General features: G+C 39.6%; 1 protein-coding gene across 5 annotated transcripts in view; it reads right to left on the reverse strand.

The window, feature by feature from the left end:
- The window catches only part of RBMS1 (RNA binding motif single stranded interacting protein 1), a 217,182-nt gene extending 205,597 nt beyond the window's left edge, over positions 1-11,585 (reverse strand). For 2 of the 5 annotated variants that reach the window (XM_007965129.3, XM_007965128.3), the window contains exon 1: positions 11,079-11,585. In XM_007965129.3, coding sequence (XP_007963320.1) covers positions 11,079-11,153 — 75 coding nt within the window. In that variant the 5' untranslated portion in view covers positions 11,154-11,585. The remainder of the gene's footprint in view (positions 1-11,078) is intronic. The other 3 variants (XM_007965126.3, XM_007965127.3, XM_007965125.3) reach the window with 2 other exon arrangements.
- Positions 11,586-20,679: the final 9,094 nt, after the last annotated feature.

Below are 20,679 nucleotides of genomic sequence, written 5' to 3' on the forward strand. Positions count from 1 at the left end.
GAGCTAAGGAGGCCAGACAGAAAAGGATATATACAATATGGTTTCATCTTTATGATGTACAAGAATGGATACAACCAACCAACAAAGATAGAAGTCACACTAGTAGTTATGTTTAGTGGGTACAACTAAGGATGCTGTCTGGTTCTGTAAATATTATATCATCACCTCAGTGGTTATTACATGAGTATATCAACCTATAGATTTAAAATCTGTGCACTATGGAAGTTTTAAATAAACAAAATTATTCCACTGCGCATTATGATGATGCACACTATGTTTTAATTACATATTGCACCTTTCAGGGCCTAATACCATGCCTGCACAGTAAGTAATTATTGAATTTAATTAAACTGACCAGGTAGTTCCATCTGTATCAAATTAACTAGATGATTTTTAGAATAATATGTCTGATTTGCTAATAGAACTATAGCTGTGCACTTCCTGAAGACTCCTTTAAAATTCCCTGTGCATTCATTTATATTTAAAATATCTGGTTTCTTTTTCCCTAAAAAAGGGAGATAGGAGGATTTGCATACTGAAAAACAAACAAAAATGACCCATTTGCAGGATGTAACAAGATTCAAATCAAAGAAGCAAAGGAAGAGGAAACAAAGAAAGGTGCTGTTGTGGCGCCCTAGAAAGCAGATGCTCATTAGGGCTCAGGCACAGATTACTATCACAATGTACTTATCTCAACATGCTATCGTCAGACCACACAGTCAAATCAAATTTTGAAGGCTCAAAGGATGTGTACTGAAGAACATCCTGTACTGCTGAAACATGAATTTGAATTTTGTGACAGAGATAGAGAGGTAGAAAAGAACACCAGATATCACCCACTGTCATTTTAAATCCTATTTGTAGGTTAAAAAATAATCTCTCTTAAAAAAAAAGGAAACAAAATCAAGGTTAAACATTTCTGCTGCTAAACTTAAAAGTCTGAGAAACTACTACCAAATAAGAAACAAATCTGTTTTTAGGTTTTTGCCAATATAAAAACACAACTTTTTGATTATTTTTTAAGGTAAAGAATAACTAGTATTCAAAAAGTAGAAAAAATGGTTATATGTAATTTTAAATTTTAGTATGGGTTAAGAAAAAAATGTAAACCGCTTGCTATTTGACTTTATCATATTTAAGTTTCAATCTCATTAGGAGTATACATTTACCATAAAAATACTTTCTATTATGCTAATTATGTACTTTTGTTCAAAGTATTACATCATGTCTATGGTTTCATAACACACTTATACATTACCAAATACAATTTTATTTAAAATTTCCATATAAAATTGGATAAGGAATCAGAAAAGAAAACCCAAATCTGGGGCAACTGTTGTTACAAATTCTTAATCATAGTCTACAGCATTAAGAAGTAGTAAAGATTTTTTAGCCAAATTACGTCAGACCCACTTGGCCCCTGATTCCGGCAGATGGAGTGGGAGTAGCTTATACGATGGTCACACTGGTGCATCTACCACGATCACACACACCTGTTAGTGGACAGAAGTCAGTACAGAGTGGCTTAACTCTAAAAGTACAACAAGAAAATTGGAGAGCAGGAGTGGAGGAGAAGAGAGAAAGTAAACACACTGTGAAACTGTTCAAACCCTTGCTGGATAGGGGTATGGACTTCACGCCACCCAACCCCACTCTGAAGGACACTGGCTTTTGTGCAGCTCTTCATCAGAGTCTGTTGAGCTACAACGCAGAAAAAAACATGAAGCGATCTCTGGTCTGATCTGATTCATCCTCTTAAGCATAGATTTGTTCCGTCTTTGTCTTCCTTCCAGGACAAGATTCTTCCCCCCCCCCCCCCCCCACACACAGAGACGGTGTCTCATTATGTTGTCCAGGCTGGTCTGGAATTCTTGGCTTCAAGCAATCCTCCCCTATCGGCCTCCCAAAGTGATGGAATTATAGGCATAGCCACTGCTTCCCACCCTGGGCAAGGCTCTTAACCTGTGCTCCACAGGCTGATTCTAGGTAAACCTTTTTTTTTTTTTTTTTTTTTTTTTTTTTGAGACGGGGTCTCGCTCTGTCGCCCAGGCTGGAGTGCAGTGGCGCAATCTCGGCTCACTGCAAGCTCCGCCTCCCGGGTTCACGCCATTCTCCTACCTCAGCCTCCCGAGTAGCTGGGACTACAGGCGCCCGCCACTGCGCCCGGCTAATTTTTTTTCTATTTTTTAGTAGAGACGGGGTTTCACCATGGTCTCGATCTCCTGACCTTGTGATCCGCCCGCCTCGGCCTCCCAAAGTGCTGGGATTACAGGCGTGAGCCACCGAGCCCGGCCTAGGTAAACATTTGAGGTTAATGAAAATGTACGCCATCGGCCGGGCGCGGTGGCTCACGCCTGTAATTCCAGCACTTTGGGAGGCCGAGGCGGGCAGATCACGAGGTCAGGAGATAGAGACCATCCTGGCCAACATGGGGAAATCCCGTCCCTACTAAAAATACAAAAAATTAGCGGGGCGTGGTGGCAGGCGCCTGTAGTCCCAGCTACTCGGGAGGCTGAGGCAGGAGAATGGCATAAACCCGGGAGGCGGAGCTTGCAGTGAGCTGAGATCCGGCCACTGCACTCCAGCCTGGGCGACAGAGCGAGACTCTGTCTCAAAAAAAAAAAAAAAAAAAAAAAAAAAAACTACGCCATCATCGGATTCTCAAGGAGGTGTGTGGGGTCTGGGGATTCCCTAAAGAGTTATGAAGCATCAACGAACCAAGAAAAGGTAAAAAGAGAAGTGGAAAAGATAGATAGAATTTTTACTTTGTCTTTTTGCTTCCTTCTGGTTACCAGCCTCAAGAGATGTTTGCTTGATTCAGGGCTAAAGGAGAGTAAAGAAAAGCTGTGAGCTGTAGTAATCTAGTAGTGGTAAACTCAGCATGAGAAGCACTACTAGGAACCCTTGGCTCTTAAAAAGGAAAAGATTTTATTTTAATTAAGGGGAAAAGGGAACGAGTTTATCTCTGAGGCCAGCACAAGAAAACAGGTGAGTGGGTCTAGAAGTGAAGAGGGCTCTCAGGGGACCCCCAGAGGAAGCTCCAGCACAAACTCCCTGATCCCTGTGACTTCACAAGCTGACTTCACAAGCTGAAACCCCTCCCCTGTCATAAAAGCTCAAAGCCTTGTTGAAAGATTGTAGAAGAACCCTGTCTTCCCACTCACCCAAAGAAAGCAAAGACGGGTTCCTGGAAATCTAACTCTGAAAACTCACCCCTCTCTCCAAGAAACATCTGATGTGGTGATTTGGTTCAATGGCAGTATTAGTAGAGAACTATATGTGAATTATAAAGTGGGTTACTTTTACAGACTCTCATAGGTTCGCTGGGGACCATATCATTAAGTATAACTATTTATTTATGAAATGAATTTGAAGTTTTAAATAACCAAATGACAAGCTAACTGTTTGGAATAAAATTGTTGGAAATGCAACTCACTTACAAGTTAAGGTATACCCAATTTTTGAACAAATCACACAGAGCATGAGAAAAACATCATCTAGTAGCCCATTCTCTGATAGGTAATTCTTTCTGTGTTTATTGTTTTTTAAATAGAAGTATGCAAGTGATCATGTGGAATGAAACCTGAAAAGAGGCTGAGATTAAGCACCTTTTTAAAAGAATGTCATTTTAGAAACAATGAAATTAATCAGAACTGTGCTTTGTAGGAGGGAAAGAGGGTCGTGGGAGTATTTCAGTTAGTGACTTGAAAATACATTTTTCTGGCAAATTTTTCTTTTTATAAATGTCTGCATTTGTCAAAAACCTGTTGGATGATGAAATGAAATTGTTGTTGAGAAGACAAAGGTAAAGTTGACGATATTACAAATTTCAATATAATTTACTTTTCCTAATGACTAAATATTTTATCTGAGACTTTATTATATAAACTGTGAAAATTTTCATTGTAATTCTACTGGTAAGGGAGAGTTTAGGGGTTCTCCAGTTCAAATATACTCCCAATTGCAACTCGAAATCATCACGTTTAAAAAGCATTTAGCAGGGGAAATAGTATAGCATTATTTGAGGATAATATAAATATAAGCTCATAATATAAAATTCTGTTTTGGCAATTCAATTCCCTGTCCGCCACCCCCGACCCCCGGCCCAATAAACTCAAGTTCAGAGCATGGCATTCTATGATGTGTCCATCCAATTCTGCCATTCTAAGTATTCGGTTTTTCAACTTGTAGAAGAAACACCTCTAGTATTGTGTGAAATGCGTCTGGGAAGATGATGCATTTTTCCTTCAGGACCAGTGAAAATATTTATGACATCTATGAAATGATCTCATTTTGTTGCACAAAACCTTTCCCTGAAATCACTGTTTATCTGGGACCCAGCAGCCCAACTGCATAGCACATGTTGTTCAATGGGTAGCCTGAGGAATGGATTCCAGGGGCCACACTGAGGCCAAGTGGAGGACAACAGGACTCCTGAAGCACTTGGATCTAGTTGCAGCGTGAATATTTTGAAAGAATTAAAGCTGGCTGATGACCAGATAAAGAGATATCCACTAAAGACCAGGAATAATTTTTTAACATTTTATTTTCTGAAGAAATGCCAGCCCACATTAGACACATTATCAATGTGTAGATTGCAGGCAAGCAATGATCTAATTAGCAGCATTACAAACCCCAAACTTATTTCCTCCCCTTTGCCAGAGCAAAGCTAATCAGAGAAATAAACATTATTTCAAATGGTTCAAAACAATCAAAGTTATACTTCTGTATAACCACTGTGTCATCATGTAAGGACTACATTTCCAACCTGCCACACCTCTAATAGGTTGGCTTAACAGCACATTTGTAAGCATAAACTAGAAAAATAATAGAATGAAATAAATTAATTGAATATGAAACGTTGAGGAGGAGTTAACATAAAGTACAAAAAATATTATACGTTTAAAATTCTAAGTACAGCAGAAAAAAATGCAAAACAATGCTGATAATCAAGTAAAAAATTCATTTATTCATTTCAAGCCCTATTTCTTTCTAAAATTCCCAGGTTTAATGTAGCATTTATTAGCACTTTACATTTTCTGGCAAAAGACATGGCAAAGTGTTTAATCCTACATATATCTTAGTGCCTTCTCGGTCACTCAAACCCAGGACACCAGCTGGTGTGCTGCTTTCATGGGTGTACTACTTTGTAAATATACTGTGCTTATTTCTTGTATTGTGTCTATTCTGTCCTCCCTGGTAGCTTGTGAGGTGCTGGAGAGCAGGTACCAGATGTTCCACTCTCTAAACTTTCCCAGTGTCAAGTGCAAAGAATGATGTACTGGGGTCACTCAGTAAATACAACTGATTGGCTAATATTTTAGTCCTTCATCATGAGCCTCAGCAATTTTACAACAAACTACCAGCTTAAAACTTTACCTAATCCAGAACACGGATATTACAGCGAATGTAGGAAATCACCCATCAACATTGATTTAGCATGTTTACAGTGCCAGCTCTACATGCAAGTTAACTGTTCATATCAGCATCCAACCTCACTTTTAGAATCTAGGTTTTCATATTCAACATCCAACATATTCTCCATCTTCTAAAATGCATCCACTTAAAAATTAGTTAAGAGACAACATAGGGAGAGAATGACAATGCTTAATTTTATACATTTTTCTCCCCTAGGAGCTTCAGATGTTGATTTTTTCTCTCTCCTTTTTGTTTTTCTCTCATCATTTTGACATTCTTACTTTCCAGTGCTTGTCTGAAAAATTAAAATATTCACATAATTTCGTTAAGGAGACTAGATGCATTAAGGAATTAGATTATGGGAGATATATGTTCAGTTTGTGGTTGGCTTAGCTATTACCATCCTCTCTACACTCTTCTGTTGACCTCATATCTACCAGACTAAGAAATGCTTTGTTTCTATTATCAAATTTGCATATGTACTCAAATTTGTATGTGTGTTCAACACACACTGTTTGTTCTAAAATGACATTTTGCTCTGTATCACCTAACCAAACTACCTATGGTAGACCTCCATCGTCCAAGTGCTGCCTCTTGTGTGGCACAGCTGAATTCCATCAGGTTTCACTATTTATTTGTTAAAATAAAACAGCAGAGGCCGGGCGCGGTGGCTCACGCCTGCAATCCCAGCATTTTGGGAGGCTGCGGCAGGCAGATCACGAGGTCAGGAGTTCAAGACCAGCCTGGCCAAGGTAGTGAAACCCCATCTCTACTAAAAATACAAAAATTAGTGAGGAATTGTGGTACACGCCTCTAGTCCCAGCTACTCGGGAGGCTGAGGTAGCAGAATCGCTTGAACCCGGGAGGCAGAGGTTGTGGTGAACCGAGATCGTGCCACTCCACTCCAGACTGGGCAACAGAGCAAGACTCTGTCTCAAAAATAAATAAATAAAATAAAACAGCATAGAAAACAGAACATTTAAATTCATCCCACATAAAATCCCCAAGCTGACGTTCAACTTTTGAATATTTGGTTTGGTTTTATACCAAATGTTATGGTGCTGCATTTGAATAACTGACATGTCATTACTACATTTCTTTAAAATAAGCTATTTTAGATTGCATAAACATTTCCACTCGAGAGTAACTTGACATACTCTTATTTCTATAATAATCTATTGTTTCTATAATATTCCAATAAATAGGATAAAACTTCACTGTCCCAATTCAAAAGCTAGATGCCAAAATGGTTTCAATAAACCATTAAGCAAAATACAAAGTCAGAGCAACATATCAGTAAAAATTCTTTTCCTGAAAGTATATTACATGGAAATTCCCCATATCTGAATTAAAATTCAAAGCCAAGATTGCCAAAGATGTAAGGTATATATAGTTATACTGATACTCAATGATTGAATACTCTCCTAGTTCACCTATCTTTTCCTTTTCCCTTCAAGAAATTTAAGATTTGGCTCCCAGTATAAGGGGAAAAAAAAAAAAGGTTGTATGGGAAATTCAAAAGAAATAGTTATTGGAAGAGAAGGGTGCTACACTGTTGCATTACAATGCATCTTCGTTATAACAGTTACATGTCCTTCAGCCTTCCAAAACCACTTCCAGATAGTCATACATAATACCCCACTCACTTAAGGAAATGAGGTTGATTCATCAGTGTAAAATACTGCATTACCAAACTGACATATTTTAAGCAAACTCTATTTACCTCATAAATGTGGTTACTTCTTATGATACGAAGGGCACCATGTCTCAATATTATGCCTGTGTACTTCCACTTAATTAGACGCAACAGTTTTATGTATCAAATCAGGACTCCTAATTTCTGGAGAAACAGATTGATACAATCAATATTCATTTGGCTATAACTAAGTAAGAGTTAAGGAATTAAACCAAAAATGCATGCAAAAGTTCAATGCAGAAAAACTGCTTTGTTCTAGTAGCCTTTATTAATAGAATAAATTATATCATTCATTATTTTCAGATTCTGAAGCTAGGCTCAGATATATTCTGTGTCATAAACTTATGTAAAAATGGTGTAAAAACAAAATTATGTTTTGTTTTAGAAATAAACATATCTTTTGTGTAGACATTTATTTAGTGTGGAAAACAATACTTCATTATACACAAAAACTTAAAAAAATCAAGCTTTCCATATATTTTATAGAAATATATTCTTAGAACTATGTGAATAAAGATTACAACTGTATCAAATTGCTTTTAGTTGGTACAAAATATGTAGCTAACTAATCATGGAAAGAAAATTTTGTACTTCCCTTTCTTCAAAAGAAATAGAGTATTTCAATGCCCGTAACTATTTACATTCATGCACTGGCAATAATGTATGTCTTAGTATCTTTGAAATAAACCGACCATAACTCAAGGGTTGCTTTTACAATAAGTGAAATTAATGCAGCCACTGGTTGAAAATGTGTACATACAAATCTTTAAGTTAAAATATGTTAGATTATCAACATCTTTTTTCTATGTAGCTAAAAGGTGGATATTAAATTTAATATAATACAGCATAGGTCATTTTAAAATTGAGAAAATTCTTTAGGACGACATGTGGTTATGTTTACAAAACTACATCAAACTACATTTCAGAATGAATGTGTCAGCTGATAAAAAAGAACCTGCTGTGATAAGACCATCCTCACTGGGAAATACAAAAAAACCCAACAGCATGTGAAATCAGGTTACTGAAATTTATGTAAGTGTACACCAAAGTATTATGAATATTATACAGTCGCATTCATTTCCACTCATGTCCTGCTCTTCCATAGTACCCTCAAGTTTATTTTATGTTTCATGGAGATATAGTACTTTTTCTAATGTTTTTTTTTCTTTCTGTCAAAGCACAAAGTATACCAATATGGTCATTTGCTCCAATATAGCCCAACAGATGGTATTTTTTTTTTAATTAATAAAATGTGGAAGTAACTAGTATGTTTTTATGGGGAAAATTACAAAATAAATTTACAAAAATAGACTGGATCACTAAAACAAGAAGAATGGTTTGACATATATAACTTTTAAAGGTACAATAACAAAACAAACTGTTAAGTTCCATTTTACCTGGTATTATCTATTCCTTCTAATTAAAAGAATCAGATTTGAGAAAATCACATCTATCTCTTGAGCACAAATTAGATATCACTTTTGAGATGGCCATGCCATTCTTCAGTGTTTGATATAGCTTCCAAACAGAAATTTCAAAACAACTCTGCCTAGCAAACACATCACTGTACTTTCAACAGAGTGATGTTTTCTATCCCATATTTTAGGAAGGTTAAAGAACACACAGAGGCAAGAATCGTGACAGACAGCAGATCCTAAGAGAGTTTATTAACTCTTTAGGAAGATTAGGCAACACTTGTTTTCAAACTAACTACAAACCAAAGTCTATTTTTTTTTTTAAATGACTCAACACTACTACCATGCTACCAACAGATACATAAGGGAGAGAAAAAAAAGGGGCTACCTTTTCTGAACTCTGCTTACCTAAAATTTGCATCTAGTCACGTGCCATTTTTAGAAGCTGTCCCCTTCTGAGATAATCAAGATACTTGTACAACAGGGAATTTAGACTTAATTACCAAACTTTAATACCATGTTATATAGGTCAAGTGAGTATGTATACCTTTCTCCAGAAACAAAGGAATTCGGAATAATAGGATTTCAGATTTAATTGTAGAAATAGCAAAATATGTTTTGAGAATGTCATTTACCGCAACACAAATCAATATTAAATGCTTTATGCAGGAAGCACACTTTCAGAAAATGGGCCGTAAAGCTTTCTGGGATCCGACCCTAATTACTAGAGCAGGCTCTTGCCGTTTGTCTCTCTCTTCAATTATTTACAGGGCAAAAAAGCCAAATGGCATTGCATTAGCTACATTAAATGGTATGGACTTGGTTTCTAACTTACTAATGGTATATAAAAATTACTAAGGTAAATGTGCCTGTAGAAACACGGCTTTTCTTCTTCTTCACCTGAGTGGGTATATTTATTATTCATATTGTTAAGTGTTGAATAAGCTGTCCTTTAGCCACCCAATGCTGCATAATTTAAACAAGTGCATTAAATATATAAGACATCTAAAAGGCAGTGCATTGATTATGCCACAAAATTTCTTTGAACACCTTCCATGTAGCTCACAGAAAACTAGCATCTCCTGCAAGTTCCTAAAACAAATACTGTGAAAACTACACAGAGATGAATAAGGGGTATCCTTGCTGCTACCATTTTGCTGCTTTCTGATGACCCAAAGTGGAGTGGGAATTGGGTGAAGTGAAAATGAGGCCCTGGAGTGCTAGGACATTTCTGGTCTCGATACTGACAAGTGTCCTTTTTACGTAGACAAATACAGGGCTATGTCGTAAGTACATGAAAACGTGGACCACACACATTCTAAGAAAGAAAAGGCTGAATCAGAGATTCTTTGTACCAGGCCGGAAATGCCCAACTACCAGCAAGCAGAGCGTGATTACAACCTCCCAAAGAAAGTTGGGACACTGCATCCATACCTGATACTTTTGTGATCTAGAAGGGCACCCGGAGTTGTGATAGATGTTAATGGCTGAAGAAGGCCGCTGCGTCCAACTTCCACCCTCCCAAATTCTGGCGGCTGCTTCCAAAGCAGTGAAATTTCCAGTCTTCATGGCCCAAACAATTTTTTTTAAATGAGTTCGGGAGGCATCAAATTCTTATTGTAAAAATAAGATAGGCCCACTAACAAAGTACCTAGGGTCCCTAGAAAGCCAGGCGCAATTTGTATGACTACATGTCATCAGATGTTGTTACCCAGAGTGTGCCGAGGTCACTTTTTAAAAAGCAACATTGGAAATCGATCTGTGGCAAACATATAAGCTAGTTTTGTTTTTGTTTCTTTTTTAACCAAATACGAAGTCACTTCTTTCTCTGCACTGAAATCTGCCCATTGTACCTCCTTTGCAAAACCTCTAGAGATTAGAAGGGACATCAATGAACGCGAGTGAACTTTGGCCACTTTTCTACCCAAAACACCAGCGTAAAAGTAGAAATCAGTAACCAGGTGAAGTGCCACACCGCACAAAGATCAGAGGCGAGGGGCGGGCGCGCAGGGCCGGAGGCGGGGAGGAAAATGTCCCGGCCCCGCCGCCCCTCCAGCCCCAGTCGCCGCGCGCGCGGGAGGTGGAGGGGCGTCCCTGGGGGGCGGGAGGCTCCGCGTCACGGCGAGGGGAGCAAAGAGTTACAGCTTACAGGGCGAGGCCCTTGGAGAAAGGGTCGAAAAGCCGGGCCACCAGCGGATCCAGACGCGGACGCCAGGCGACGGCGGCCGGCCGGCCAGGGCTCGGCGAGGGGCGCCGCTCGGCCCCGCGACCCTCCCCGCTGGCCGGGCCAGGAAGGGGCTGGTGGCTCTTTCCTGTCTAGTCTCTCCCCCCGCGCCTTTCTGTAACCCGATCCCCGCACTCCGCTCCCAGGGAAGCCGCCGCCCCGCGCGCCGCCCGGCTCTGCCCAGGCCAGCGCTATAGTTAGCAACCTTCCAGCAACTCCGCCCGGGGGCGGCGGGGGCTCGCTGCGCGCCCCTCCCCGGGCCCGACCCCGCGCGCACCCCCGGACCCCCTCCTCCGGCCGTCATCTCCCCGCGGTGCCCCTTTACCTTGGCTTGCAGATACTGGGGGTAATAGTAGGTGGCGTACTGAGGGTACATCTGCTGTTTCCACACTTTGCCCATGAAGCTGGAAGGGAGCCTGCCGTGCAGGGTCGCGGACACTTTGGGGTTTCCAAGTCTCGGGCTCTCCTGCCTCTCCCTTTCCGGCGGCGGCGGCGGCGGCGGCGGCGGCGGCTGCTGCTGCCGCTGCTCCACCTCCCAGCCGGGACCAGACGTCCTCCTCCTCCTCCTCCTCTTCCTCCTCCTCCTCCTCTTCCTCCTCCTCCTCCTCCTCCTCCTCCCAGGCAGAAAGAAAGACACTGCAGAGCGCAGAGGGCACCCCGGACAGGGCGCTCCCAAGGAGTTTCCTCCCGGAGCCCGACTGCTCCGAGGCTGCCAAGGGCTGGCGCGCTGGCCGCGGTCCGCTCGGGGAAGCTGGCTGCGCGGGGCTGAGAGGTGATCAATACAAGTGGAAAGTGCGGCAGCGGCGGCTGCGCTCGGTGCCAGGCGGCATCTGGGGTGGGTGCGCCCGAATGGGAGAGAGGAGAGGGGCTGGCGTTCCGAGGCCGTGGGGGAAGGGCGGGCGGGGGGCGGGGCCTGGGCGACGCCGAGCCCGGGACCCGCGGAGGTGAGGGCTGAGTTTTAACCACTCCTCACCTCCTAGGCTCGCGGTTGGACTGGCGGAAGCCCTGGGAGTCCAGATCGCTTTGTGTCGGGGGTGGGGAAATGGGAGTGGGAGTGAGGGTGGAGGGGGAATAGGGGGAGACCCAGCTTAAGAACTGCAGGGCGGGCACCTCTTCTGCTTTCCCGAGTTTTTATCTTCGTAAGGGGGAGGGGAAATAAGGGAAAAGAGGAAATCTGATTAATCTCTCACTTCCCATCGCCCGGTAATTTTTTTCACAGGGGAAGGAAAATGATTTAATGCCCAACAAAGCTGGAGTCCGGACACCTGGGTTCTGTTCCTCGCACCCACCACCTACCCCGGGCCACAAGACTATTCTAGGTGACCTTGGGAGGGTTAGCGTCCTTCGGTTTGGTTTTCCCAGATGTGAGAGGTGAAATCATGCCCCTTGCACAAGGGGAAGCAAAGCACACACACACACACACACACACACACACACACACACACCCCTCACAACAAATAGACGGATCCTTCTAAGGGGGGGATGCCGCAAAGAGGCAGAATGTTATTAGAGGACACAATCTAGACATCAGCGTTTCTCTGCCTCTTTCTAATGCTGCCAGACAGTCTGTCAACTCCCACTCAGGAGCAAGGAAACTCCCTGAGTTTGGAATATTTTAAGGCCATTTTGAAAGTCACGCTGGCATATTGTTGCAGTGTGCTTCAGTGACATATAAAATCAATCTCTCTTTCTGCCTCTCTCCATCTCCTAATTGTCGCAGCTCTAGACAGCCCCAGACCAGCAGTGGTTCAGTTCACTACATAACCGAATATAATTTAATGGAGTTAATTGGTCCCCGAAGCTGCCTGCAGAAGACTTTTGTATTTCCAGCTCAAAAAGAGAGCTAATACCAAAACGTACATACGGATAGCATAGGTAAGCAAGCATCCCCAAATTAGGGTTCTGGCACATCTAATAAAATATAATAAAAACTGTGTTTGTTATTAAATAGACCTTGATTACTTTCTCATTTTGGTTTTTGGAGAGTCTTTCGTTAATAGCACAAGGTAAATTAAACTCAACTGGAATGCATTATTTTGTTAAACAGTTATTATTTTTATATAACATTTTAAAACAGGTTTAGTAAGATACTTTAAAACAATGACAAAATAGAGACCGGAAGCCCTTATAATCGTTATATGGTTTAGACAAATTTCTAGATCATACATGTTTGACAAAAAATAAATGTAAGTATAGGTGAGAACATTTTGGGTCTGCCAGGAGGCAAATCATGTCCCTCTCATTTACCTATGTAAAATCCTATAAGGAAGCTAATATTTACTGTGTTTGCTATATTGTAGGCACTGTTGAGGTGCATGCAGACCTGAAAGGTGGAGTGGGTCACTGTCAGACTAGGGGAGCCTAAAATATTTCCCATATTGTTTCAATGTGGGCCCCTTTAATGTTTTTAAACAGAGAACTGACATGAACTAAATTGTGCTTTAGGAAGACTAGGAATGATGGTTTGGAAGAGTGACAGAAGGAAGAGAAGTAAATCGAGAACAATCGCAGAAGTTCTAGGTTTGAGGTAATAAGGGAAACTACCAAACTTAGACTGTTCTACTTACTGTTTTTTTCTGGATGATGGAAATTCAGCCTGTTTTAGAGAACCCAAAAGCAGACCCACACTTATATAGACACTTGATTTATGACTGAGTTGGTATTATAGCGCAGTGGAGAAAGAATGAACTTTTCAATAAATGATTCTGGGTCAACTGGCAATCATATGGAAAAACTGAAATAGCAGCCCTGCCTCACACATACCAAGGGAGGAGGGGGGAAAATTGAGGTGAATCATGACCTGTATGCGAAAAACAAAAGTATAAAGCTGTTAGAAAACAATATAGAAGAGTATCTTGTTGACCCTGAAATAGGAAAGATTGGTTAAATAAGGGGAACAACAGTGTAAGACTGACAGATTTGACTGTTAACATTAAGAACATTGGTTCACTGCAGGATTTTATAAAGAGTGATAAAAGTCACAAAATACTTACTTGTAATACATATAGCACAAAAAGGTTAATATACAGAATGTATAAAGAATCAATAAGAAAAAGATAACTTGTTAGAATATGAACAAAATGAATGTGTATTTCACAGAAGCAGAAATATCCAGAAAACACATAAAAAGATGCTCATGCTCATTATTAATAAGAGAAATACAAGTTAAAATAATAATACTATACCATTTCATATTCACCAGATTTACAAAAATTAAGAACTCTAAAAATATTAAGAGTAGGTAAAAATGTGGAAGGGGGGAAATCTGAAAACACTGCTTACTGGAGGAAGTATAAATTGGTCTAACCACCACTTCAGAAAACAATTTGGCATTCCTCAATTTCATTTGCGTGTTTCCTACAACACAGTAACAGGTACATATCTTAAATAAATTATTTTATATGTGCACCAGGAGAAATGTACAGGAATGTTCATAATATGCAGACAATAACTCAAATGTCTACCAACTTCAGAATGGATTAAAAAGGTTTTAGTATATGCACACATTGGAAGTCTTTGCAGAAACAGAAATGAATAAACTACAGTTAAAAGCATCAACATGGATCATTTCAAAATTGATGTTGAATGAAAAAGGCAAGTCAACAGAATGCATAAAGCATGATTCCATTTGTATGAAGTTCAAAAACAGAAAAAATAACTAAACAGTATGTTATGTAACAATAAGGGCAAGAGTAGTTTTAAAAAACTTTTATAAGGAAAATCAAGAGTAAAATAACATAAAATTCAAAACAGTATCTCTTAGGAAGAAGAAGGATGAAGTATTTAAGGAGGCGCCAAAGGAGACCTCTAGAAATAGTAATGTTGGATGTTTTGCTCTGGGTTATTGATACATGAGAATGCATTTCAATGTTTTTCTTTTAATGTTCATAAGTTCTTTTGTATTTTTACTGCATTTCATGTGAAAACATTCTAAAACAAAAATCAGCTTTTAATTTTAAGCATGATCATTTTCAAACAAATACAAAAGCAGAGGAACCCTCTGTTCCTAACATCCAGCTTCAACATTCATCAACCTTTTGTCATTCTTGTTTCTTCCATCTTCTCTCTCTCTCTTTCTCTCTCTCTCTCTCTCACACACACACACACACACTTTTATTTTTCTAGAGCATTTCAAAGCAAATCCCAAGCATCATGTTTCACCAGTAACTATTTTAGTACCTTCCTCTAACAAATAACTTTTTAAAAACATCATGCCATTGTCACACCCAACAAATTTAACAATAATTTGTTAATGTGAGCTGATACCCAATTCTTGTTCATTTTTCTACTGTTGCCTAAAAATCATTTTTTGTAGTTTGTCTATTTAAATCACGTTAAAACAATGTCCACATATTAAATTTGGTTGATAGATCTCTTAAGACTCTCTTAATAAAACAGTTTGTCCCCACTCATTTTTAAATTTGGTATTTACTTGTTAAAGGATTTGGGTCATTTGTCCTGTAGAATATCCCGCATGGCTGATTGCAACCTCATGGTGTCATTTGCAATGATGATTAGTTCTAGAGGTTTGATTAGATGCAGATTCACTTTTTTTTTTTGACAAAGAATAGTTCCTAGATGGTACTGAGCACACATAGGGAATGTGATGTGATGTGTATCCCATCAGAAAACCATAATGTCTGGTTGTCTCATCTTTGGGGATGTTAAGTTGATCAGAAGTTCAGGCATTATCAGTCTAACTGGTTCATTATAAAGTTCCCCATCAACCATTCACAGGATGTTTTTCAACATTTGTGAGTTTTACCTCAAGCGATTTTTTCTAATTAGGAGTTACAAATTGTGGTTTTTCTCCTCTTATAATTTCTTCTGCACTTATTAGTTAGAAATTGTCTATGGAGAAGAACTTTCTCTCTTCAACTCTTTGGCTAACTTAAAAAGCTAGCAAAGGAAAGGTAGGATAAATTTCTCCTATTTATCAATTTTTAGGAGAATGAGTTGTGCCCTTAGGAAACTCCAAAGCTAACCAGTTTTAAGTAAGATTCTGGATTTGTGATTTTAATGTACTGTATTTGAATTGCTTCAACCCATTGCAGTCATTATTCTTATTGGTGCTCAAATTGTCCCATTTTTGGGCAATAGGAGCCCCTTCAAGTTGCCTCGTGTCAAAAGAAAAAAAAAAAACAAAAAAACCCCACAAAAAACAGACTCTAACAGTCTTGACAGTTTGCTTTCTTTCTTTCTTTCTCTTTTTTTTTTTTTTTTTTTTTTTTTTTTTTTTTTTTTTTTGCTTTCTAGCGTAAGATTGTCCCAGGTTCTTATATGGTTCATACCCAGATCTGAGTCTGCTATTAACCATTTCTCTTTTTGAAAAGAAAAAGGTCAGCTTGCCTTAAAAATTTTATATAATGACACATTTTTTTAAAATGTGTGCTACATGTTTAGCACTTTTGTGGGAAGGAGCTCATGAAGGAATCTTAATAAAACTTTGTGCCAAGATGACCCCTAGGAAAGCATGACCCATTAAGTGCTTTTTCCCAAGAGAGGTTACACATTGACATCTGTGCCAGCGTTGAAGAAGCATCCTCTATGTGCAGGCCACCGGGGATACAGCAGACCTGATGCCTACCTTACAGAGCTTACAGTCTCATGAGAGAGACAGAGATAAAACAATGATAAGTTGTGATAAACTCTATGAAGAAAGCAACAGGATAATAGAAGGAGAGTAACTTTGTGGGAGTTGGGTTACAAATTCTAAGTAAAGTAGTTGGGGACAACCTCTTCCAGGAAATATAATGAATAAAAATGGGTCAGCCATAAGAACCTTTTATGGAGTAAAAAAATGGAGGGTTGTTTTCCTACAGAAGCAGCAGCAAGTTACAAACCTTGAGGCATGAACTAGTGCATCCAAGATCTACAATCTGTTTTCTCTTATAACCAAAGGTAAACGTTTTTTATAGTTAATCAGAAGTGGACCAAACAAATTAGTTTTGATTAATGCCTTTGTTCTAATGCCATCTCCTTGAGACTATTGAAATAATTGGATAAAATGAGACATTTTGCTACAAAAAGGCCCTGTGCTGCAGCATTAGTGAATTGTAAATGGGATTTAAGTTCATGAGAAAGGTCTTATGCAGAACTTGGAACATTACTGAGTGGTTACTATTCTTGTTTCTATAGTAGGTAACTAGGTTATATCTGCAATACATTTACTGAACACTTAAACAGAAAGGCAATCATTTTTGCAAGATGAAAGTGTTGCTGGCGTATGCATTAGAGTTCTTAGAGGGTTAAACAAGTAAGAACATAGATAAAAGGGAACCAATACTTATAATCTACTATGAGGTTTCATCATGAATAGGGAATTGTTTTATAATCTACAGGAATGTTTATGTATAAATCTTCTAGCCTGATGTTCCTCAGATATTAATCATCAGACCCTACTTTGTGAAGCCCTAAATTAGGAAACTAAAATCTTGTATGTCATTGCTAAAGAAAAATATTTTCTTTATAAATGGTAGTATGCTTTTAAAAATAATTCATCAAAATGAATTATACCATCTTAAAATTCTCAGAATGTGTTCCCCAACCCCACCAGAGTTTGAAAAGCACTATTGACTTCATACTTCTTACCACAACTCATAACTTCCTTCCTGACCAGGCCCTTCCCATTTTTCCAGATTCATTTCCGCTATGTTACCTCTTGGCATAGAGTTATTTCCTCCCTTCCATTGCCTGCTTCTTCCAACCCTCACCATATTGTTGTATGGTGAGGGTTGGAAGGGTTGGAGGGTTGGAAGACCAACTTTGGCCTTTTCTAATCCATTTGCCTAGGGCATCTTTCACCTTTCTTCACCTGGTTCATTCTTACTCTTTCTAGAAGACTCAGTTCTATCCAGACTTTCTTCAGTCACCAGGTTGGGTCAAATATACCTCCCATGGTTCCCAGTCTGAACCTCTCTCCAAACATCAATCACATGAATTCATTCAGTAAAAAAGAACACAACTGGAATGGAGGAGGAGCAGAGTTGGATGAGAGTTGGAGAATTCCAGGCAAAAAAATCAGTATGTGCAGAAGTGTATGCTTGGAGATCTACAAATCATTCATTGTGACTTACAATGCCAAGTACATGCTGTTGTGGTCTGAATGTCCCCAAAATTCACATGTTGAAACTTAATCCCCATTGTGTTGGTATTAAGAGGTGGGACCTTTTGATAAGTGATTAAGTCATGAGGGCTTTGCCCTTATGAATGGATTAGTGACTTATAAAAGGGCTGGAGGGAGCTAGTTTGAGCCCACTTTACCCTTCTGCTCTTGGCCATTTGAGGATTCACAAACACTGAATGCCAGCACCTTGATCTTGGACCTCGCAACCTCCAGAACCATAAGAAATAAATTTCCACAGTTTATTTCTAGTCTGTGGTATTTTGTTGTAGCACATGCATTTTGTTAAGGTACATGTCAAGGTAAGTGAGACTGGAGCTGGAAAGACTTAAGTAGGGGCCTGCATCATGAGAACTTTATTAGAATACCACTGTTCAATGAGTGAAAATTAAAAAATATATTAAGCATCGTCAATAGAAAGAGCCTTGTGGTCGGGCGTGGTGGCTCACACCTGTAATCCCAGCACTTTGGGAAGCTGAGGCAGGCGGATCACTTGAGGTCAGGAGTTTGAGACTAGCCTGACTGACAAGATGAAACCCCATCTCTACTAAAAATACAGAAATTAGCCAGGCAAGGTGGCGGGCGCCTGTAATACCAGCTGCTCGGGAGGCTGAGGTAGGGGAATTACTTGAACCTGGGAGGCAAAGGTTGTAGTGAGCCAAGATGGCACCACTGCATGCCAGCCTGGGTGACAGAGTGAAACTCTGTTGAAAGAGAGAGAGAGAGAGAGGGGAGAGAGAGAGAGAGAGAGAGAGAGAGAGAGGGGAGAGAGAGAGAGAGAGAGGAGAGAGAGACGGGGGAGAGAGAGAGAGAGAGAGAGAAAGGAAGGAAGGAAGGAAGGAAAGAAAGAAAGAAAGAAAGAAAGAAAGAAAGAAAGAAAGAAAGAAAGAAAGAAAGAAAGAAAGAAAGAAAGAAAGAAGGAAAGAAAAAGAAAGAAAAGAAAGAAAGAAAGAAAGAAAGAAAGAAAGAAAGAAAGAAAGAAAGAAAGAAAGAAAGAAAGAAAAGAAAAGAAAGAAAGAGAAAAAGAAAGGAAGCCTTGTAAATCCCCTGGGCTTTATTCTGTTGACCCAAGGGCATTATTGGGGGTATTATGAAATCTGAGTTGCAATCTAAGTTACAAGGTCAGATTTATGATTAGAAAGAATACACTGTCATCAAGATGGTAGATAAATTCAAGAGGAATAGGTGAGACTAGAATTAGAAACAGCAGTTGTTCCAGAGAAGAAGTGGCAATGGCTTAAACTAGAGCCAAGATGTATAAAAACAGTGTCACTGATCCATTCTAGGTACAGACAGTAAGGAGTGCATTGTCTGTGGAGAATGTAACAGTAATAAGAAGGTAACTAAAAATCTGTCTGCTTTCCGTTATTACTGAGCACACTTTTTATCACTAAACAATATTAGTAATAAGTACACACCCTCAAAAAAGATTTTGCTGGTGTGAGTTCCAAAGAATTGCCATGGTTACTGTGGAGGTTTAATAATTGTATTCATTATCTATTACTGATGAACAGTTATTCCCCAAATTTATCAGCTTGAACAACAAAAATTTATTATCTCACATGGTTTCTGAGGGTCAGGAATTTAAGAGTGGCTTAGCTGGGTTCCAGCTCAGGGTCTCTCATGAGATTAAGCTGTTAGCTGGTACAGTAGTCACCTGAAGGTTTGACTGGGGCTGGAGGATCTGCTTCCAAGCTCACTCATATGGCTGTTGACTCACATCCTCAGCTCCTCTCTATATGAGCTTCTCTCTACAAGACTGTCCCTGACATGGCAGTGGCTGTCTCCAGAGTGAATGATCAGAGAGAGAGTGTGAGATGGTGTGATCAACTGAGACATAAGCTGCAGTGTCTTTTATAGCCTGATCTCAGAAATGACTTACCATCAATTTGCCATATTCTATTAGTCACCATGTGGCAAGGGACACTGCCTACACAAAAAGGTGAATAGTAGGGTGGGCGTAATTAGAGATCCTCTTGGAGGCTGGCTACCACCATAATGTATATGGTGAACACATTCTTATTACTTAGTCTACTTACTTAATCATACAATGAACATTGTATGCTACATGGAAGTTAGTTTAGAAAATTGCTCTTTAAGCAGCTACTCCCCATTTCCCGCTCCTCCTAGCTGCTGGTAACCAACAATCTGCTTTCTGTTTCTATGGATTTACCAATTCTGGATATTTCATATAAATGGAATTATACAATCTACGACCTTTTCTTGCGTGGCTTCTTTCACTTAGCATAGTACATTTTTTTAGGTGTATCTGCTTGTAGCATGTTTCAGTGCTTCATTCCTTTCTATGGCTGAATAATATTCTGTTACATACATATGTATGTTAAATATATAATATACATGTATATATCACAATTCATTTATCCATTCATCTGTTGATGGATATTTGGGTTGTTTTCGCCTTTTGGCTATTGTGAATAGTGCTGCAATGAACATTTATATAAAAGTATTTTGTAGGGGTTGGGTGTTACTGATTTTGACATGCCAGTGAACATTTGAGTGTGTTCAGTAGGTGCTCATGCCTTTGAGTCTAAAACTAAGAGGAGAGGTCAGAGATTGAGACAGACCTGGAAGTCAGCAATGATATATAGGTTGTGGTTAAAATTAAAAGAAGGATGGCCAGGCGCAGTGGCTCTTGCCTGTAATCCCAGCACTTTGGGAGGCCAAGGCGGTTGGATCACCTGAGGTCAGGAGTTTGAGACCAGTCTGGTCAACATAGTGAAACCCTGTCTCTACTGAAAACACAAAAAATTAACTAGGTATGGTGGCAGGTGCCTATGATCCC

The sequence above is a fragment of the Chlorocebus sabaeus genome, chromosome 10 (assembly GCF_047675955.1).
Source record: "Chlorocebus sabaeus isolate Y175 chromosome 10, mChlSab1.0.hap1, whole genome shotgun sequence".
Lineage (NCBI taxonomy): Eukaryota > Metazoa > Chordata > Mammalia > Primates > Cercopithecidae > Chlorocebus > Chlorocebus sabaeus.